Source organism: Monodon monoceros, unplaced genomic scaffold, assembly GCF_005190385.1.
Source record: "Monodon monoceros isolate NGI ecotype Baffin Bay Population unplaced genomic scaffold, NGI_Narwhal_1 Super_Scaffold_16, whole genome shotgun sequence".
NCBI lineage: Eukaryota > Metazoa > Chordata > Mammalia > Artiodactyla > Monodontidae > Monodon > Monodon monoceros.
Window position 1 is genome coordinate 75,835,859 of NW_021703772.1, and position 23,803 is coordinate 75,859,661.

Consider the following 23,803-nt stretch of genomic DNA (forward strand, 5'->3'; position numbering starts at 1 on the left):
ATAGGAGGGCACTCTGTAAATGTTAGGTCCCTTCTTTAGTAAGGTTTTAGACACATTTAAAAGATAAGCAAAATTCAGCTTGTTAGACTGAATTTAAACAATAGTAAATAACTGAATAAAAAGCAATAGACCATCAGTGTATTGCATAAGAGAGACATTGAAAGTTCAAGACCAAAGTCTGTCCTCGATTTTAGCAAATTGGCCTTAAAAACTTAAGGCTCTGAAATGTTTTGATAAGGGATTATGGTGAGTCACTACCATTTTGTAATTTACAGGCTATAAAATGTTAAACCCTTAACTAAATGAAGAGAATAATCCAAATAAGCTTAACAAACCTTTGCATTTAATGTATACAAATTAAAATGGAGGGTAATGAAGCATATTTGAAAAAAGCCACTGGGAGAAATGTAGTGCAAAGCAAAACCAGAAAGAAACAGATAACACATGTTAAAACATTTTTGGAACCGATAATGCTAATCTGAATAAATACACACATACAAAGAGGCTACATCATTTTCTCTCTGTATTCTCTAAGTAGTGCTGCCAAATACGGAAGGATTGGAGCCATTTCTGGGGAACTGCTGAATCAGGAGCATGAGTCAGAAAGTAAACCCTTAGCACCGAAAAAGTACTAAAAAAAAGTGCTGGGAGCTTATACACAGACATACACTCAGTTCCTAAGGTCGAAACGTTCTATAATCATCAAAGCACCCTGCGCTCTTCACTTCCCAAAGTTATCCCCTCATATAATGTGTATTTGGAAGAAAGTTTTCCTCTCATGGACTCGGATTTTACCTGTATCTAAATGTTGAGATATGCTACAGAGTTGGTACTACATGTGCCTAAACAGGGCTTTGAAAACTAACATCAGGACATTTTCCAACTTAAACGACAAGAAATCTAAAATAAAAATAAAATTAAACAAAATAAAATAAAAGGCCTAAATTAAATTAAAAATTATTTACAGGTGTACGAAAAGTTTGCTTGACAGTAATTTAGGAAGACTAAGATGCTCTTTCGTCAAAAGCCTTTAAGATCTTAATCATCCCTCTGAAATAGTCTAGACATCACTCTTCTTTGAACTAGGCAGCAGGAATGATCATAACTAGAGCTACTTTCAGGCTCATCAGTATATTTTTGGCACAAGACATTCAGCAAATACACCCCACCTATAACCAACACAATGTAGGTTACAAAGGTAAGTCATCCTTGGACAACAAAGAATTAATCGTCTTCCTTCCTCCCCTGCCCCATGCTGAGAGCTTCTCAATCTTGTAATGGCACTTTGTTACCATCATTAATAAATATTAAAATGCCACAGTTTATAAAATAACTTCATATATTTTTATTTTATTCAACATTAATTTTCAACTGCAACAATAACAATGGCAGCCATGACTTCCCACTTGAATTGCAGTTCTGAGCTCTCCTCTATGAGTTGAATGGGTCACTGATCTTAGCTCTTTTTCAAATAGAGCCTAGAACAAAGTAGTAACTAATCAAAGTGAAGCAATGCAAAGTGGGTCTAGAATCCTTATTTGTCAAGATAAACTCACTCTATCTGGATCTCAAATCTTACTTATTATCCATTTCCTATTAAAAGCATATTTCTCTTTAATCTCTGCAATCTCCACAATATTTACCCCAGAAAACAAAGCCCTCAGATAGTTTAGCTTTAATGACTAATAGCCAGCATTAGTCTTAGTGTAAAATTATGAAAAAAATTGTCCTTCTGAACTTTGCAGTAAGCATAATGATAATCCCTCTATGAAACGGTAAATACTTGCATGCAGTGTTCTGGTCAAATCCATGTGTAGTGATTTCAATGATCAGAATTCTCTCCAGCAGTGAGTGGCACTAACATCCTTGTTTGGTATTTATATTACATCTTCACACAATGTTCCACAATAGCTATCACATCTTGTTCTTCCTTATCATGATGAATAGCAATGCATTTTAATCCATACTCCTGATTTTCACCGTTTTCCACCCACATTAATTTGCATTTGGCTACATTGATCAGCACAGTCTGAATCGACACAAAGCTTTATCTCTTTAACAGTTAAATCAGTGAATTTGGGGTAAAGCAGATTGCTCTCCATAATGTGGGTGGGCTTCATCCACTCATTTGAAGCCTGAATAGAACAAAAGAGTGTCCTTGCTGAACAACAGAGAATTCTCCAGAAGAATGCTTTCGGACTTCATCTGCACCATCAGCTCTCCTGTGTATCAAGCCTGCTGGCCCACACTACAGATTTTGGACTCACCAGCCTCCATAATTGTATAAGCCAATTATTTATAATAAATATATACACATTCTAAAAAAAAAAACAAGCTTCATCTCTGAAGACTTCAGAAATTTAAAGAGCTATGTTCTCTTTCATTTTTACCACATGCCAACATGCTAAATTAGTCCAAAATATTTCTGCTGAGTAGTTAATTCAATAAATATTAGTGGCTTCACTAGCTGAAATTGAGTAGTTCTCAAACGTTAATGTTCTTAATAAGAATCATCTGGGTGCCTATCACAAATGCAAATTTCCTGATTCACAAACATCAGATATTTGAACACTGTAAGTCTAGGCAAAGGCTCCAGAGTCAGCATTTTAATGAGCTTCCCATGGGATTCCAATGCAGGTAGTACCAGGACTTTACCTTGAAAATCTCTGAAAATTACTTAGTTAATGTCTAAACTATGAAGTTCTGTGTCACTGGACCACGCCACATCTTAACCAAAACTGCTTTCCCCAATTACAATCCCCCTTGCTTACATTTAACAATTAGCTTGATTATCTACAATGTTTGCTGACTTCTTTTATCATATCTGCCATAGGCAAGATTGTGACAAATATAGTGTCAACTCTCCCCAACTCACCTCATCCCCAGTAATTTACCCATACCACCCTCCGGCACAACAAATGAGAAACTTCATTCTAAAATGCTAAGGATTGTATTAATTAAATATTCTGTACAAGATAGCAGTGAAAATAACATGTGAAAATATTCTTTTTATGTATTTTTGAGGCTTCAATGTTGAATGTGGAAAGTGGAAAACAGTAGAGTAACTCCAATCATAAGTTTGAAAAGACCTATTCCATTACCAATGAAGCAAACTTCTCCATTAAATAGAAGTAGACATCTAGGAAGGCTAACTAACATTCCTGACTGCTAAATTGGGTGACTAACCAACATTTCTGACTGCTAAGTTGGGTGACTAACCATCCCAGTTTGCTCAGAGTTCCTGGTTTAACACTGAAAGACTCATGCCCCAGAAAACCTTTCAGTTTCAGGTCAATGGAGATAGTTGGTCATCCTACTTCATGCCTCAATATTTAGGCATTAATTTTTTAAAGTCCCTGGAAAAACGTCTATAACAGCTATCAAAAGAAAACGATAAACTAGGATTTTATTTAGGAATTGTTCATTAAAAATTGCCTTATATAAAAAAGACTATGTTTCTCAAAAATTTGAGTTTTATTTTGACTCAAATTATTGAAAAGGTATCTCTAAAAGAGAACACAATTAAGAAATAATAAATATTTAAAAATATATATAATCATAGAAGTTACTTGGAGGAAGGTAGTTTGAGTTCCAATATATAGTGATCCACGGGTCATGGACTTTTACTTGATAAGGTAAGTCTTCTGAAACACCAGCAATTACTTTAAAAGGTAATAGCAATCTGGGCAGGAACAGGGAAACCAGAGAGGTAAACAAGACATCCCTGATTTAGGTCCTGACTACAACAGATACAAGGAGCTCACAGGCTAATAATTCAGAACCTGCAATAAGGAAGGATGAATAAAATTTCCAATGGTCAGGACAGAGCTAGCTCATTTGCAGTAACACTAGGGGTTTGCCAGATCACTATCTTCTGAAGGATCATTAAAGTGTAATGATTAATTACAGCTCATAAAGCCAAATATTGTAGAATCATTCATAGAGGAAAATTGTAGGCACATCTCAATTATTCACAAGCTGAGCTTCTGCTCTGTGATTTACTCATTAGGAAATTTCCAACTGTTTTTTCACTAGTCAGGAGAAGAGTCAGTGGCTTGTTCATGCTGTTTTATTTATTTTTCCCAATTTATCTTTTTGTTTCTCTGGGTGTCTCAGCTTCTTCTAAGTATGGAGCGGAACTTCAATGGGAAGGATCCCGGAGCACTTTTCCCATTCTTGTTTAATTATAAGCAACTATTTTGGAACCAGAGGCCTTTTTCATTACTTTCAACAGTCACATAGTTGCCTGAGTCAGACAATTTCATGCAGGACCCAATTATCTCTGGTCTGGCCTACTGTAACAGCTAACACCTGGTCTGTCTCCAGTCTCAGCCCCACTCAATCCATCCTCCACCTGCAGCCAGAGGGATCTTTGAATCTTACAAATACAATCATGGCATTCTCCTGCTTCAAGTCCTTCAAGGGCTTTATCGCTTATAGGAGTAGGTTCAAACCATGCCTCAAGGATAGGCTCATCTCCAGCCAATTCCCCTCCGCCTGTCCTCTACTCAGACCATACCAAATGGTTTGACTCCTCTAACAAAATGAATTCTCATTTGCTGTTCCTTGGGCCAGAATGCCCAGCTCTCCTTACCCTCTGTATGACCTTCTCCTTCACCTTCCTGTCCCACCTCACGCTGTGTCCTCTGCCAAGAGGCAGGGGGCTTTCTCAGACTCCTTAAGAACAAATCCATCCGGGACCACTACTCTAGGCCTATACTGTAGCGTGACATAACATCTGTTTGAGCACATATTGCTAACACTCAGTTTAGCTCAACTTCTTTCTCCCTTTGGACTGTGGACTTCCTCCTTAATCATCTTTGTACTATCTTACACCTACTATAATATGGATAATCAACAAGCACTTGTTGATCAATTTCCTATAAGAAAACAATTTATGACTCAGAAATCAAGCTTATAAAAAGAGAGCAACTCTATTAAAATCGGTTAAAAATAACAACAAACAGGTCAGAAGTGTTTACTGGTATCTACTACTTTCTGCAACCTAGGATATACATTAAAAAAAAAAATACAGCCTCAAAACAAAGTCCTCAGTCAATCTTGGCAGTTTACAGTTTATCTGGAGATGTAATAAAGCACATAAGAGATGAATGTGAAAAAATTATACATGTATATATAAAGAAATTATTTTAATAATAGTAGACAGACTACTAGGGACAGGGTTTTTCAAAATAGTGTGCTAATTATACAAGCAATTTATGCAAGCAATAAATTGGAAGCAAAATGAGCAATAGTGACTGAGAATTCACGGAATAAAATTCATAGCCAATAGATACCATAATTTCAACCTTGCTAGTAATCAAAAAGAATAAAATAATGTCAAATAGACAAAAATGAAACCAATTATAATATCCATTGTTGGCAAGGGTATGAGGAAATAGGCACCTTCATAGCCAGTTGTAAATTGGTACCAACTTTCTGTATAACAACCCTGAAACAGATATTAAAAACCAACAGATGTATATGTCCCTTTACCTAGGAATTCCATCTTTAGGAATTTATATAAAATAGTAAAGTTGGTGGTAAATAAATTAAAACTATGGACTATAGAGTATTTATCTCATTAAAAAGGAAATGCCTAAAAATTCCAGACAGGAGATAGGTAATAAAAATTAAGATAGATACATAATTGGCATACAATAAAGCCATTAAGATGAATGGTGTAGAACTGTAATTTGAAATGAAAGATGTTAAAAACATATTATACAATAAAGCAAGTTATAAAACAGTACGTGTAGCATAATATAACAATATATCTGAATACAGACACCTGAAAGGTTAATGACCAATACATTAACTGTATAGCAGCTGAAAATAAGAGTAAGGTTTTTATTTTGCATATTTGTATTTTTTCTATAATGAGCATGTATTTAATAGCCCCTTCATAGTAAAACACAGTATTTTAAATAAGTGATTAAAGGAAAGCACATGGACTAAAGTGCCCAGGGAAGAGTGAACAAATATGGCAGTTCTTATGCCATGTAAGAGAAGACAGAAATGCTATCCTAGGTAGTGAATCCTAGGTAGTGAAAATGGTATTATTGCAGACATGGGAATCAGCAGTGAGCACCAGTGTATGGACATTACAGTAAGCAGGGCAACCTAATTGTCTCAGGAAGGAACACATGCATTTTGACTGGCAGTCATTAGGGATTTTTGAGCACAGGTATATCATGATAGTAGTGTTGCAAGCACATTCACCAGGCAAACATTCAATAGTGCACAATCTGCATGTAAGCAGATACTAAATCCATTCCTGAGACAACTACTGTGATTTAGAAGTACTATTATGTGAACTCTCAGAGGAAGAGTTAAATTACAGAGACACCACTAACAGAGAGCAGAAGCCAGGTACCTGCTCCCTTGGAGCATTTACAATTGCTCAACCTCTATCTGAAATCCCCTTCAAAGCAAAGGGATTTGTTTTACTCAAGATACTGTGCTTGGGCTTAAATGTCACCTTCTCATTGCAGCCTACTCTGACTTCCCTACACTCCCAAACCCTCTTGCCTTGCTTTACTTTTTTTCCATAGCACTTATTTTCTAACACTCTAAATGAGGCACTTAGTCATTTTGCTGTCTGATTTCCATATATGATTATAAATACCCACAAGAACAGGAATTGTGTCTTGTTAACTAATGTGTCCCCAGGGTCTAGAACACTGTTTAGCCTGTAATAGGTGCTCAACAAATTTTGTGGAATGAACAACTTAATTGGGTATAAAAAAGAAAGGAAAGGGGAGGAGGCCTTCGACAAAAGAGCCATGATTAATAGGGACAAACATTCCAGATGAGGATGTAATTTGAGGGTAAGATGATTACTTGGTATTTACACAAGTTGACTCTGAATTAAAATAGTGACATCCGAGTGGACAAACGTCCTGGAAATTGATGGCATATATAAAGCCACAGCAGGTGAGAGATTTCATAGCTGGAGATAAAAGAAATAATGGACTTGTGCATATTTTGTGGGTTCATTTTTTAAAATCGAGTATCTAGATTCAAGAAGAAAGAAGTCAAGGGCAGAGATCCAGGAAAAATTTATAAGAGGAGGGAGTCATGCAGGGTATAAGGAACACCTGGAAAATAAAAATTAGAAGAAACAGAAAAAGAGGGAGAGGGAAAATGTGGTGTCTCTGAATCCCAGAAAGAACCTTGAGTATAAAGGAATAAATAACCGGATTACGTTTTTCATGAAGAAAGACGTGGACACGTCTGAGAACAAAGAAAGTCAAAGAGATTTTAGGTATTAGGTATAGGAAGTATTGGCGCTTGAGTCACAGGTAATAAACATGACTATAAAGCAGGTGCATTTGGAGAAGAATAAAGACATTTTCCTCACAGACACCAGCAAAGAAAAAGGGGATATAACCATGAGAAAAGGATAAGGAGAGTAAAAAAAAAGTATACAAATTGAAGTGTCACATTCTTTTCTATAAACTAGGTGGAGAGTAGTAGGCCTAGGAAGGGATAGGACAGCTGGGACTGGGGGCATGGAAGGAGAGAAAAGGTCTCAAATAGATCCCATGGGGAGAGAGCCTGGGAGTGCAGAAAAGACAATTAAGAAGACTGCCAAATAGCAGCAGAGAGCAGATTGAAGTTTGAAAGCATCGAGTTCTAATGAGCCAAATCTGCAATGCTGTTTGCCTCTAGCAGTGTTCTCCCTCCCGGGAGAATCAGCAAAGAGAGCAACAGTTAGAGGTAACCTATGTTTAGAAATTTGCTACGTGAGCCAAGAAGCAAAGGTTATTCATGAAGAGGCAAATGTTGTGTTCCTTGTTGGAAGTGAAAGTCCAACTCATTGGAAGCAAAGAAGGCAACAATCCCTGAACGGGATCACTGAGGAGTATTTCCAAGGAAGTGGGGAAAATAATTATTGTGAGTCCTGAGCTGGAAGCTGAAACTTTCAAGGAAATGAGAAATCTAATTTTTCATCTCCCTCCTCACCACCACTACCACTCCCGCTGAGACCACAGGAAGGGAAGAAGCAAAAACTAAATGAGATCAGAAGATTCTCATCAGAGGACCGCAGCAAAGTGAGCAATTATGTGCCTGTCTTGGGGGCTGGGGACTGTGTAGGTAGTACTGTTAATACGGAAAAGTGGTAACGGTCTAAAGTTTTATGCATTCCCTAGGCATTGGGGTCACTGGGTTTTAAATAAACTACATGCAATCCACTAGGGGAAAAAAATGTGTGTTTTATTTTGTTATATAGAGTCTGAGATTACTAAATTATTACTCGAGCATTTAAATGCAGGCTTTGCTTTTGAATCGAATCCCAGCACTCGCTGTTGATGCGATGCAATCATCTGTAGTGCAGAGGTGCACCCACACCCCACCCCCGACCTCTCAGACTTCTCCTCACCCCACTCTCCACATTGTTCACTCTGCTCTAACCACCACCACCTTCTTTTAGTTCCTGGAATCAATCAGGCTGGTTCCTGACTCAGGACCCTTGTACCAGCTGTTTCTCAGCCTCTGCTGTGTTCTCCCTCCAGACAGGCCCAGGAGGTCCTTCTTGACAGGCAGGTCTCTGCTTAGGTGTCACCTTCTCAGAGAGACCTTTCCTAACCGTCAACCTAAGCCTGGGATGCACTCTTTTTTCCATAACCTTGTTTTGTTTTGGTTTTTATTCCTGACACATTATTATGTGATAATACCTTGCTTATTTATTTTTTTGTTTTGTTTTGCAGTCTTCCTCCCAGTTAGAATATAACTTTCATAAGGAAAGGGATTCTGCCTGTCTTGGTCACCACTATATTGCCAGTATTTCAAATATTTCCAAGCACACAGCATACATTCAGTTATTTGTCTAGTGAATGAATGAATGATTTTAAAACTTGGTGTTTTAATGTTAAATATGATGGAAAGTTACATTGTTAACATTTAGTCACAAGCCTGTATAACAAAAAACACTGGAGCCAAAATAGTATTATTGATGTCTCAAAACATCACAAAAGATCATATCTGTCTTATTCCAAGCAATAAATATTGTGAGAAAGTATTGTGAATGGGAGGATAAAGGAGGAAACATCCTGAAAAATGAATCTAAATAAATCTCAGTATAACTTTAAATGATCATATGGACATAAGAATGTTTATGTTATTTTTACCAGACTCAGGGAGGTCTGAAAATATAGACAGATTTTTCAGAGTTTGAATAATGTGTGATTTAATCAGTTAGGGCATATACACAAACAAAATGTCAGATACATTTTCCACAAAATAAATTCTAAAAATTATTCATAATGTTTTTGCTGTTATTCTTGCTATACTAAATCTAGAAAACAGGCTTAGTTAAGAGGTTAAGAGGAGGCAGGCTTTAATCTTTTCTCCATAAAAGGCAATCTCTAAATAAGAAATTCAGTCTCCAGTCAAGTTTTCACATTTTCTGTGGAAAGTAGTCTCTGCCAGTTCATAATTAAAAAAAAAAAAAAAGAGAGAGAGGGCAGAAAATGGTAAAATGAAATCTACAGTCCTAATGAATAATTTAATGTTACGAAACTCCAAATGACTTTATGTAGAATATCATTTACTAAACATGATCCTCTGAAATCTGATGAAGACACATCAGTTAAGTCAAGAATACACAGGTGTATTTTAAAAACAACCTGATTCAATATTCCCTTAAGATGCCTATGTAGAAGTCAAAAATCAAAAAAATATATAATGAATAAGGAAGCCTCAGACAAATCCAAATTGAGAGACATTCTACAAAATACCTGGCCTGTACTCTTCAAGTACATCAAGGTCAAGAACACAAAGTAAGGTTGAGGAACTATTTTATCATGAGACTGAGAAGACAAGTAAACAAATGAGGGCATAATCCTAAAATTGATGTTGAACCAGGAAAAAAGGGCTATGATGGAAATTACTGAGAATACAAGTAAACAAATGAGGGCATAATCCTTAAATTGATGAACCAGGGAAAAAGGGCTATGATGGAAACTACTAGGACAACTGATAAAATGTGAAGGTAGACTATGAGCTAAATAATAGTACTGTATCATTGTTTAATATCCTGATTTTTTTCTTAATTGCACTGTGATTTTGTAGAAAAATTTTCTCATTCTTAAGAAATACACACTAACCAGAGATAAGTAGGAAAAATGGTTGGATGGATGGATGGATGGATAGATAGATAGATAGATAGATAGATAGATAGAACTAGTGAAAGATTTCTAAGACTGTCAAGTGAAACAGAAACTTCACTCGTGACAGTGATTAGAATAATAATAAGCAATTAATAAACTATAACCAGCTGTGTCAAAGATAGAACCACATGCTTAAAAATAAATCAGTAAAAAATCTGCTGTTTAAGCTCTAACAATGTATTATTACTTCAATAAACAAGACAAATAAAAACTAAAATTTAAATGTAAAGATTTCTTGAACTAGAAGCCTTTATAAATTGGTTTCATTATTTATCAATATATGATATTTTAGAAATATACTATGACATCAATTCAATTTTAAGTTCAAAAACTGGAGAATTTAAACCATGAAATTGTCCACAGAAATCAAATCCCAGATATAGATTGATGAATTCTTTACTCACTGTTCTCAAAAACCTTAAATTTTAAACTGAAGCACTAATGATAATAAAATAATAGTAATACAACAGGTAGCTTCAAAGTGATTATTATATCATTCTCCTTCTAGAGAGATGAGAAAAAAAGTTTACGGAGATTAAGTATCTTGCCCAAATTTCAAATCGGTGTTATGTAACAGATGTATAAGATTACAGTGGCTTGCCTCCCCCTGCCCCTTGGACAAAGCTTTATATCAAGATGGGAGATACTTTCATTATGTAATGTCTCCCACCTTGATATAAGGCTTGAATGTATCTATGCTATTGCCGATGTTACTTTCAATGCTATAGTTTATACATAATAACTAGCACTTTAAGATTATTAGAATGATATTAGTAGAAAAAAATTGAAAGCTAAAGTATTTCTTGCTCTCTCACTACTTGTAGCAAGGGTAAAACTCAAGATAGATAGATATAATTATGTAAATATTCCATTATTAGTCTCAAGCATCCAGCAGTTTCCAAACCAACTGGCAATGCTTAGGCCCCAAATAATATACTCTGATTTATTGTTTCTTTCCTTTGCCAACCTTATTCTCCTCAGAGAGTAGCAAACTGTGGGTATTGCAGCATAGCAACGCTACATCACATCTTAAGAAGTAACATACAGCACATAGCTATACCAAAGCCGAAAAGGAAAATTTCTTTTCAAAAAATTTTTGGTCAAGGTTCAGCTGGGGAAATCTACTGACCCACTTTGAAATTAAAATGCTACTTTAGTGTGGTTCGCGCCCACGGGCGGGCGCGCGCGTGCACACACACACACACACACACACACACACACACAGGGAATTTTCCACTGAGGTTGCATATAGTAGCATATTAAAGCTCTGTCAATGACACCCGAATCACCATCCCTAAGGCAAGAATACGCATGCTGAGTTCAGGTTGCTCACTAATTACCCTGAATTTATTTTAACCTTAAATCTTTTAAAAAATATATGATTATAGGAAATCCAAGTCTGCAGTTAAACTAGAACATCATAATCATTTCTAGGAGTCATCTCAGTTTCCTTTTCTTTCTTTTTTTGCAGTAAGTATTTCTGAGTTAACATTACAAATGCAATCATCACAACAGTAAATCTTCATTTTCAAAGCAGTATCAACTTAATGTTACAAAGAAATAACAGACAAGTCATTACTTTCATTATTGCGAGCTGAGACATTTAGCCCAAACCATGATAGGTATTGTGCATATAATATAATGTTATTATGGAATAAAGAAACGTCATGATATATCTATGTTTTTACTCACCAGTTGTTTCCACAATGCCTTCTAGGATGACGACAATCTCGAACTGTTCACTTTGCATGCTTCGCTGGGATAGGTCATAAAAGGGGCTTTTGGCATCAATCACGTGGCAAATCGTGAGGGGGGAAACAAGAAAAAGTTGATCTGCCCCTGTACTAAAACCTACATCCAGTTCAAGTTGATCAAGGGGAAGGAACTCACCCTCAGGTGTCTGCCGAGACTAGACAAGCACACAGAAAAAGAGAAGAAATCACCACTTGTACTGAAATTTGCAAGGCAGCCCAACAGTAATTTACATCATTGCCAACATTCTGCACTATCAATCATCTGCAACAAAATCCAAACAAATCATTATGCAGCTATGTTCTAGCAAATGGGCCGAAATCCCACATAGCTCATGCGGAACATACATGCATTATTTATAATACACGACTTACTATAATTACCAGTCCCTAACTCATGAGCTTTGGAGAAATGCCTGGTCCAACAATGGCTGTTAACACAAACTGTGGAACTAAGTGTATATGTGCTACTGCTTGACATAAATCACTAAATGATAATGCACTACACGCCAGATGTTTTTTCCTCCCAAAGCAAATAAGTAGGCAATTCTTACGGAGTTTGTTAAAGCTAAAAAAGGTTGATCATAATTTAAAAACAGATTCATTGCATTATTACAAAGCAAACATAATAATTTATTTTTCCAGGGCCTTTGAAAAGTAACAGATAGAAACTAGAATAGAATAGTGAAGATGTTATCATATTGAATAATGTTATGTACACAACAGCTCACATAATAAAAATAAAGGCAGATGCTGTTAACTAGTGGCTTTCGAACCACTAGTAATAAACTGCATTAAAGTTATTTATTTATTTTATAAATTGTAAAATTAGTCAAACTTTGTGCTCAACTGAATTTCTTTAAATCAAAATGCAGTTTAAAAACTCTGTATTAGACAACTTGTAGTTTACTAAAACTTTCATATGGCAGTGGCACTCAGTATCAGTATAAATCACTGTAAAGCTTAATTCAACAAACTCCTTGCATGCTAAAAAAAATTAAATACGATTATTAACAATTAGCAAACCATGAAAATAAACTTATCTTTCTTTTCTATTCATTTTTCATATATGTTGCTTATAAGGATCACAATAAGCAAATATTTATATGATGATGCTGGTAAAATAAAAGCTGGATTAAAAAAATCAGGGTGGAGGGAGGCTTGCTGCTGGTTGAATGGGGTTTGGAAGAATCCAATATGTTTTAAGAGACTCTTTGCAAAGCAAATTTAATAAACAAAACAGACTCTGCAACACTGGTCTGTCCAATGAATCGGTAGACTGAAGACAAAATCCTTACTTTCAGAGTTCCCGGAAAGACACTGGCTTTGTAAACGAGCCTGAAAATACTGAAAAATATGGTTTAGTAAGCTGTTCTCCACAGCAAAACAAAACCAAGAGTTCCAAGTTGGTGGCAAATTGTTACCGCAGCAATTGCAGAGTCTCAAAAGCAGAACTAGTCAATTAGACAGACTACTTTGTAATTAGTGATACTCAGGAGTTTTATTTGTATAGAAAAAAAGTCCAATGAAAATATTGAGACTATTTTTCTTCTCTGCCTTATGACTAGTTGATTAAAAATTTAAAAAGAAGAAGAAAATGATCACTGACAAGAAAAAAAAAAACATGGAAAAACCTGATGGTGCAAAAATAAAAACAGCAGCTCTAACAACCAATGTTGGAGAAAACTAGTCATTTCTAAGCCAGTAGAATTCATTTATCTTTCTATATATATTCTCAAATTGGTAAAATACAGATGAGACCAGCACCTTTGCAAATACACAGTTGTATAACATGTATTGATTAATGTAACAAAATAAAAGTCAAACACAAAACAAAAATAAATAAAAACAAAAAATCCTGGGTCATTGTTCTCTCACCTACTAAGAAACAGGTGCTATATAAACACAAGGTGGTATTCTGACATTTATAATTAATGATCAGAATTTGGGTCATTTTACCAACTATTCTAAGCTCTGCTTTTTCTGCATGAAATAAAAATATTCACAAACATAATTTTTAAACTCAGTTTCCCATTTATTTTAAAATAATTTCCCCCAAAGAAGATATATTTTTCTAATTTTTATATACGTACACCAAGGCTAAAATTCATCTCCCTTACTTATATATTTGTTATTTATACTTGCACCTCATTCTTAGAGTAGCCATTAGCTTCTTTATTCTCTGCTCATTCAATAACCCATGAAAAAGAAGTGGCCTAGAAACAGATAGGCTATCAGGAGAATGCCAACCTAGAATAAGAAATATTTTATTTTTAGCAAAGCAGTTAATTCATATGTAGGTAATTGAGACTTAAATATGCATGAATCTGTTCCATTAACGTCCATAACGTTCCAGACTCCATGTTATCTTTCGATTTTAAAAATGTGTTCCATATACTCAAAATTATGCCTATACCCCTTCCCAAATGCTTTATATCCTATCCAAGTCTTGGCAGAAACAAAGTTGACAACTGCACCTATTTTGTGATACTATGGGGAAAACAATACTTCATTTCTTTGAAAGATGTTTTCCACACTTACATCTTTTTCCGATAAGTGAAATTCCCTACTTATTCACTAAAAATTATTTTCCAGTGGATAAATTTAATCTTACTTTAAATGACACTGAGGTACTACATACATCCACAATTTTATCTTTCACGTCTTCTTCCTTTTTGTTAGGCCAACAGATACTTCAACTATCAATATGCTTACCTCCCTGATTTTTGTTTGCTTCTCTGACTCTGTAATAGACTGGGAAGCCTATTACTCACTGTGAATTAAAGAGAACGCTTTTCTGTTTAGAGGAGGGAAGGGTGTTTGGCAGGTGCCTGGAGCACTGGAATTGTTTGAAGTCTGAGCTCCTGGGCAGAGCAAGGTTATCTTATCAATACTCAGCCAAATACGATGTCCCAGAACCTGACATATATCTACCAAATACATTTGCAGAAGCATGCACATTCTACTCTAGGTTTACAAGGAGTTCTAATCTAGGCTTTTCTAGTTCTGGGGCAATTCCAGAGATTTTTCTGGAGCAAGGGGGGAAAAGAAGCATATGTAAGTTATAGTCTCTCAACTTGTATAAGTGGAGTTAGAGAACTTTTGTTCAAGGAACTGTAACACATACATAAAAGATACAAAGGAAAAAGAGGAGTTATGGATGTGCCTTTATAAAATTAAACTGTGATCTGTACCTTGAGTATGTAATAAATCAGCAGCAATGATATTTCATCCATTTCTAGTTCTCTTATTTAGATACCAATTACCATATTTCACCCAGAAATTTTGATAATAGGCATAAAAAATGTAGGTAAAAACCAATTTAACCTTTATTTATTATGTCATCTTAAGAATTATAATAAAAGAAGAAATCTTTCATTAGTAGAGCAGTTTGTCCCTGGTCTACATTATCTCCTCTTGTTCTATAAGCCTCCTAATTCCAAAAGGGAACACAGAACCATGACCTTTTCCTGGATAATATGTAAATAGATACAGTCGAGATCAACAACAATTCTAAACAATTGCTTAAGGTGAAGAGTGATACAATAAATTATTAAAATTTCTAAGGTTGACTTTACTTGATGAAATAATCATTTAAAATCTTGAAACTATTGAATAAATAAGTGGGGAAAAAGTGGAAGGGAAAACAGTTCATGGAAAATTGGTAATTCTTAAAAATTTAGAACATAATTTGAAAACACTAGCACTTGAGAATAACTTAACATACAACTTTTATTATCAATTGTATGAAATATTTTGGGGAAGGAAATAAAGATTTTTCTGCCATTTTAAAGACTTTCTGGTTGGTTGCATTATAGGAAATTCTGAGAGTTAAGACAAAACTCAAGGAACTCTAAGGCATAAAGTTTGTTTAAATTTAGTGCCCAAAAACATTATAAGTAGAACCTCCTGGATTTTTTGAAATGATTGTGTGCAATTTAGATTTTGGCAATAATTTCTAAGTTATTCTTTGTAATAAAAATATTGCTATTGAAATGTAGTATTTCTATTACACACACTTTAATTATATGCCACATGGATATATGTCTAGAACTTAAGGTTTGTGCCTCATTTTATAGTTACATGTACTAATTTCAAAGAAGCAGCTAATGTCAAATGACTTTGAACTCCCTTAGAGTCCAAAAAGGCCTGCAAGATAATAAATTACAACTTCTGACTACAGGTGGAAAAGGAATCAAAAGTCACAGATGCCTAGAAGGGATTATTATCATCATGTACTTTACAGACAAACAGCTTTCTTATTACAGATAAAGGACTGTAGCGTATGTATCCAAAGACAAAGACACATACACACACACACACACACACACCCCGCTCTGGATACACATTTAGAACTGCCCTTGGCATAAGTAGATCCACATTTCGCCATCCTCCTTCTGGGATATTTGTGATCAGTTGCCCACATTCATTCAGCAGGGACACACTTCACCAATACAATCAATCTCTTTGCTGCCTTTCTCCCATCTCTCCAACCCATTATTGTGTTCTAATTATAGCCATTGTGCTCTTTCCTAGCTCGGAGGGAAGCTAGGGGAATTTAAAAAAAAAAAAAAATTTAATCTCTAACATCTGACTCTTGAGAAGTACTTCTATAATATTCTAAGGCTTGATCCACCCCCCCACCACCACCACCACTTTTCACACGTACCTACTGGAAAAGGTAATGAGGGCCAGTGGTCCAGAAAGGAAAAGAAGGAAAACATAGTTGAAGACAGAGAGGGCAGCCCTTCTTGCCTACCACCTCCCCACCATTTTATCTGTAATGTCACTTCTCCTCTTTAAATGTGCAGTGTGTGTGTGTGTGTGCGTGTGTGTGTGTGTGTTGAATATATGCTGAAGTCAGAAATAAAATTACATGCAATGAGGTCAGAGTACTACGTGGAATCTAAAATTTGGAAATGAGCCAAAAGCAGGTACCAGTATAAAGAACAACAATGCCTTGTGACTCAAAGCATTTCTGGCAATGATTTTGGGACTCAGACCAAAATTAAAGTCAGGTAGAAGAAAGTGTGGACCTAGAATTTCACTGGACTGTCTACAGTTGTACATTTCTTTTGACTTCTTATAAATTTATTTATTTTATTTATTTATTTTTGGCTGCTTTGGGTCTTCGTTGCTGTGCACAGGCTTTCTCTAGTTGCGGCGAGCGGGGGCTACCCCTCGGTGCGGTGCATGGGCTTCTCGTTGCAGTGGCTTCTCTTGTTGCAGAGCACGAGCTCTAGACACGCAGGCTTCAGTAGTTGTGGCACGCGGGCTCAGTAATTGTGGCTCATGGGCTCTAGAGTGCAGGCTCAGTAGTTGTGGTGCATGGGCTTAGTTGCTCCACGGCATGTGGGATCGTCCTGGACCAGGGCTTGAACCTGTGTCCCCTGCATTGGCAGGAGGATTCTTAACCACTGCGCCACCAGGGAACTCCCCTCTTTTGACTCCTTAGGTTTGAAATTCCATCAATACACAGGTGGAAAAAAATATGACCAACATCAAGGCTAAAATAAAGATTTTTAATGCTAAGCCAATTATCCCATAAAAATATGTTCACTTTTATGAAAAGAAAGTAACTTATAGATGGAATGTAATTTATCCTGTAATAAATTTTGTGAGGCTTCTATACTATTTAAATGAAAGAACAGCTTTATAATTCCTTGAGGACTTTTTATGGAATTTATAATAATAACTGTGGACAGGATTTGTAACCCTACTTGCACATTCCCCTCCTACTCAGCAAACAAACACCCTCAAATCCATCAAGTGCTTTTTCCTGCTTCTCTTCATCATTTGTTCTTACCTACTACTGTTTATTTTTGGGTCTTTATGTCCCTATTTCTGTTCACACTGTATTCCCCTGAGCACAAGCCACCCTGTCCTTTTCAGGAACCATATTAAAAATTAAAAACAAAACAACATATTACTACTATTTAAAAGAAGAATAGTAATTATAGTCTTTAAAAAGAACCCAAGTTCTATATCTATTACAGAATTACTGTACTTGTGTCAGAGAAGGCAAAGCTAGACTCCATAGAAACTGTACTTTCTTTTTTAAAGACATAATAAACCTACCTAAAAAAACTCACTGACCATTATAAGATCTAGCCCCAAGAGTTCTGGGGTACTCAGTCTTAGACTCCTTGAATCTTTCTACTAACCACTTGTACGATGTTCAGAAGAAGAGTTTTTAAATAGATATTCACTTGTGAATTAATTTTTTAAAGGAGATAACTAATGATCTCAAGATTAAAACTAAAGTGCAAATTGACCAAGACCAATTGGAGAAAAGAGTCAGTCATACAAAATAGGGTCATATAGAGTCAAAACCATAATTGCATTAAAGTGCAAGGTATGGAATGAAGGCAAACTAATAAATATATGAAAAAAGTCAGGAATCAAGTGGTCCAGGAATCACTGTGGTTAAAAGATTAACAAAATATTAAGATATATGAAAAAAATGATGAGCTTGTTAGTTTTGCAGATGCAATTTTGTTTTTTATTGCATCTGCACTGGATCACATTCATATGAGGAAACTAGATAGCATCCAATTCTGAGTATCCATATAAATGGAGAATAGAAAAGATGAGTATAAAAATAATGTATGTGATATATTAGAAGATAACTGGGCATCATTACCTTTCATTAGGTGAAAGTTAAGGGTTGCATAGCTGACATCCTAGGAAAGGAAGATGATGACTATATGCCATGAATAAAAATATGAAGATATAATATTATACTTCCATGAGAAAAATTTAACCTTACCTCTTAATTTCAAAATATATATCTAACAATAATTGATTTTATGTTTACTTTATGTAAATAAGGTTTGACTGAGTGTCTACATATATATATACACACACGTATGTATACATGTAACTGGGATGGTTTTTGGATAATAAGTGTGCAAATTCTTGAATAATGTATCAAAAAGTTTAAATCTTTCCCTAATAAGATGGAAGTCTAGGCCAGTCAACCATTAGTATTAGATTTGTAGGAAAGAGTGAGATTTCCAAATCCTTTAAACCCAACACTGAATTACAGTGTCCAATGTATCAACCATTAGTCTCAACTCCTTAATCCAAGCATTTTTATTAAAATTTTAAACTGGATGTCATATTAACTTAACATGACCTTCCTATTCATTAGTTCCTATATTTTAGGTTAAAAAAAATAAAATTCAAATAAAACATCTTCATGGGGATGAAAAGAGGAAAAGAGAAAGAACATTCATCTTAAAAGAGCTTTCTAGAGCTGTATTCATAATAACATTATAAATTTTAAAGAATAACTTCCAATTATATTCTTAAATTTTTATTTAATCTGCTTTCTTTTTTTCTAAGTTAAAAAAGGACTGATTGCTCCAAGCATAAAGTTGGAAGATCTATAATTAAATATTGAAATAAATTTCAGTATTTGCAAGCTTGGAAGATGGGAATAGAGTTGAAATAAAATTTGCTTTCATATAAGTTAACAAATATTAAAAATTAGAGAAGTTATAAGAGAAAAACTTCCATCAAGACACAGAATTCAAAAAAAAAAAATGCACAGTAAACTTCACAGTAGCCAGGATTAGAAAGTCATATGCATGTTCTTATTTTTCTATTCTTTACAAGAATAGAAGTGCTTTAAATCATCAAATATAATTCTTATAGTAATACTGATAAATAAGCTTTTATTCAGCAAATAAGAAAACAGCAATAGAAAAATATAAATGAAATTAAATTAGGTAATAGGAAGAACTCATATAGACTGTAATTACTATTATTAAATATTATGGTTTTGTTGCCTTAAAATTCTATATATTTCTCTGTATTAAAGATACATAAATTTTACATTTAAAATGTCAAACATGGGTTAAGAGAAGAAACTGAATATGTGTAATAATATTTAGTAAGGATGTATAAGACCAATATCAAAATATTACTGCTTTAAGATCTTGGTATAGCTTCTCTTTAAAAATATAACTGGCTGTTTTGGATCACTTCATCTCAGTCCCTAAAAGAAAATGAGAGTCACTTATTAAAGGCAAATCTTCCCTCTGATTTTGCCGAATGTTATTAGTTTCCTAATAAAACATGGCTCCTTTTAAATGAAGTCTAAGGAAATGACAAGAGCTATGAGAATTCATTTTAATCACCATGGCTACAGGACAAATCAACTTCAAGCAAACTACAGTAACTGGTTGGATGAAGAGCTGCCACTGATCAACCCTCTCCCCTCACAAAAAAAGCAGGACAGAATTTCACCATAATTTTGTTTAAATATAAATTGACTCCACATGCCAATTATTTTTACTTTTAGCACTGACATCTTCCCAACAAATCAAAAGTAAAAAATTTTATAAGAACATTATACATATTGTTTTAATTAGATGTTTTTATCACCTTGTGTTAATATAGCACCTTGCTCCAAGTTTGCCAACGGTAGAAATCTTTTTTTTTTGTTTGATCAGGACACTCCTTGTGGTATATGTGATACTTGCATAAAAATCAGTGTCCTGAACCACTGTAGACACTGGGTGCTTCAGATTCACTACAACTTTGTAAAAAAACAAAAACAAAAACAAGAACCTACTATGTAGATTAATTCTAATTATTTCTGATTTTGTTAAAATAAAATTTGATAGTCTAAAAACATCTAAATATGTTTCCTCAAAAAGATATTTGTTTTAATAAACGTATTTATATGTTTGAAAAACTAGAGAACAGCAATAACTGACCTTTAAAGTCTAATTTTAAGTTTCCAATACACCAATCAAGATGATAAACTACTCTTCAGTAACAATCTCAAAGTGACACATGAACATGGATTCCACGACAGAGACTTTTGCACTACATTTACAAAGTGTTGCTGGTAGGCCTAACCTAAAAAGAGAGGTTATATATCTTGTTCTATTCATAGAAATAGGCACATACAACAAACACCCCTGCAACAAACATGTCTACAACATGTTTAGCCTGATCCAAACAACTCAGTTCAAATGTGGTCCATAGCATGATATACTAAGTTAAATTAAAAAAAAAATTACATGCAGCCCATTGGAGTTAATTATAAAGAATATGATCTACTCAAATTATGTATTCACCATTATCTTAATTAACATATACAGCAGAACCAGGTTGAAAATTTTCCAGTAAGCTATACACAATTAGTTTGTTTACTGTCTGTAGCATAGTAAATATGCATATGATGTGGAGTGACAGGACAACTGAGCTGCTTTAAGTCCAACACTATACTGAGCAAGATGGTCAAGAATAATTAGGGTAAGACCTTGTAAATGAGTAATGAAAATGACGCAAGAGACAAATTTTTTTTAAAGCACATTGGACCACTTTTAACTACCATATAAACTGAGGCTGTGTAAAACGATAGAGGACCTGTAGAGTAAAATTGAAATCTCAAAGGCAAAATCTCAACTTAAATATTTCAGGTTTTCATTTTATTAATGCTAAGTTCTGAATGGGGCTATGGTTTTTCCATGCAATCTCAGATAAATTTTTAAGACTGTATTGAGGTCATCTTTTCAATTTATGAACATTTGAAAACTAAGGCAAATCCCTCAAAAAGATGGATTGTAAATAACACATAGAGAACTGGGCTCGTATCCCTCATTCCTAGACTCTAATTGGATGAGTGATTAGAGTGGGCTTCTCTTCTTGTTTGTAGTGGTGCCCTCTAACGACTAGATGGACCTTGCTTTAATAATCACTCCATGAACAATTTCTTTTAGCATTTACACTGCTGATGGTAGGAAGCAATCTTATTTAATGGATGCTGAAAAGCTTCAAGTGAAATCTGTAATTGACAAAGGCTTCATAGAAACAGGCAATTAAGAATAAAATTAATAAGAGACTCTACAGGAAAAGCACTCACGCTTTCACAGAATATTTCTCTAGGAAAATATTTGGTGAAAATAAAACTTGAAAACAACCAGGTGTTGTTTTTCCACTTTATAAACTGCTTCTCTGGTTTGTGTACTTGTTAAAAAAGATGACCACAGATAGAGTTAGAATAAATGTTCTTGGGTCTGAAGGAATAGTCCACCTGCTAAATACTACTAGGGGGAAAAAAAGAAATTTTAAAAAAAAAAAGAAAGAAAGAAAAGCCCTGAGTGAAAATTAAAGCAATTTCAGCACCTTTTTCTTCAAACTAAAAGCTGTTCAGTTTTAATACTTCAAGTTTACTGGAGTAGCCTATTGACAACAACTCAAAAGCTCTCTAAAGAGCAAAGCAGCAAGGGTAGGAAGGAGAGTAGGGCACTTGTGTACCTCAGAGGTCCAGGAGCCAACACCACTCCGTTGGCGTTACTAGTCCAGAAAGTGACACAAATACATCCGAGGAATATAAATAAGAATAAAATAAAATAAATAAGAGCACGAGAGTGGGTGGGAAAAGAACAGAACTGTCAGTTGTACTCTCTTTGCCCAGTCCTCCACGCCCTCCCCAGCTCCCAAACAAGGAAGTTTACCTGTGGCGTTAGTCAAGCCTAGGAGCCTGAGGGTGGCTCTCAGGTGAGTTAATTCCCAGGTTTGAGGGCTGGCGGTCGCCAGGTGGGGAGGGGGCCGGTAGCACTTACTTTGAGCAGCTTACAGCGTATCTGCGCGGAGACCATATGGCTGTTGCGCAGGTTGCCCACTCGGAACATGAGCGTGAGTTTTCCGTCCCTCATAGAGATCACCGCGTGCTCGCTAAACATCAGGGTCTCCGCGCGCTTCTTGGGCTGGGACATCTTGATGAACATGCAGCCTATGAGGAAGGCGTCCACGATGGAGCCGAGAATGGACTGGAAGAGGAAGAGGATGATGCCCTCGGGGCACTTGTCGGTGATGTAGCGGTAGCCATAGCCGATGGTGGCCTCGGTCTCGATGAAGAAGAGGAAGGCCGAAGGGAAGTTATAGACGTTGGCCACGCAGGGCGTGTAGTTGCCGACGTGGGCTTTGTTCAGGTCGCCCCGAGTGTAGGCAATCACCCACCACATGGACGCCATGAAGAGCCAGGCCACGGTGTAGGTGAGAATGAAGATGAAGAGGTTCCAGCGCCACTTGAGGTCCACCAGGGTGGTGAAGAGGTCCGAGAGGTAGCGGCTCGTCTCACTGCCCAGGTTGCCGTGCTGGACATTGCACCGGCCGTTCTTGTCCACGAACCGCTGTCGCTTCTTCTTGGGCACAAGCTGCTGCTGCGGGCCCTGGCCCGGCCCCTGGGGCTGCAAGCCCGAGCCGCTGGACGAGGTGGTCACTACCTGGTAATCGTCCCCAAATTTCCTTCGGAGTGCAGACATAATACGGAGGGGCGAGCCAGATTCAAACGCGAAGCGAAGGCGCAGGAGCCGAGCGCTGCAAACCAGCACCAATGAGGAGGTGGGAGCGGGAGAGAAAGGGGGGACGAACGCCTGCGTGCCCGGGGCGGGGGGCGCACCCGGCAGGTAGCTGCGGTCTCTGCCCCCCGCAGACGCCTCTCCTCCCCTGGGACGGAGGCTTTCTCTCCACGCTGAGTCTTAAAACAAAAAAAGTGTTCTCCCACACTCAAGGCAGGGGGGCTGCAAGGACTAGGAACCCGAGCGCAAATGTGCCCCCAAGCTTTTCGAGGCCTCTCTTTTCTTCCCTCACCACCGGCATCCCGGGGGCCCCCTCGTGCCTTCCCACAGCCCTCCTGACTCTCCTGCAGCGCTCCCAAACTGACAGTTTTAAGACTGATGGCCAACTCGCCGGGCTGCCGAAGCGGCGCTACCTGCTCGGACCAGACCCTCCCCCCTCCCCGCCGCTTCCCGACCGCCCGCCCTGCGGGACGGCTCCCGGCTCCCTCCGGCGCTCCCGCCTCCTATCTTTTGGCCCAAATCCCGCCCAAAGGCATGTCTGCCGGGCACGGGTACA

The 23,803-nt window shown here is 36.5% G+C and overlaps 1 protein-coding gene across 2 annotated transcripts in view; it reads right to left on the reverse strand.

Annotated features, from left to right (window-relative positions):
- Positions 1 to 23,400, reverse strand: part of KCNJ3 (potassium voltage-gated channel subfamily J member 3) — a 157,954-nt gene extending 134,554 nt beyond the window's left edge. The window contains exons 1-2 of one of the 2 annotated variants that reach the window (XM_029224525.1): positions 22,510 to 23,400; positions 11,868 to 12,084 (exon numbers count right to left, since the gene is read on the reverse strand). In XM_029224525.1, coding sequence (XP_029080358.1) covers positions 11,868 to 12,084; positions 22,510 to 23,211 — 919 coding nt within the window. In that variant the 5' untranslated portion in view covers positions 23,212 to 23,400. The remainder of the gene's footprint in view (positions 1 to 11,867; positions 12,085 to 22,509) is intronic. The other variant, XM_029224526.1, reaches the window with a different exon arrangement.
- Positions 23,401 to 23,803: the final 403 nt, after the last annotated feature.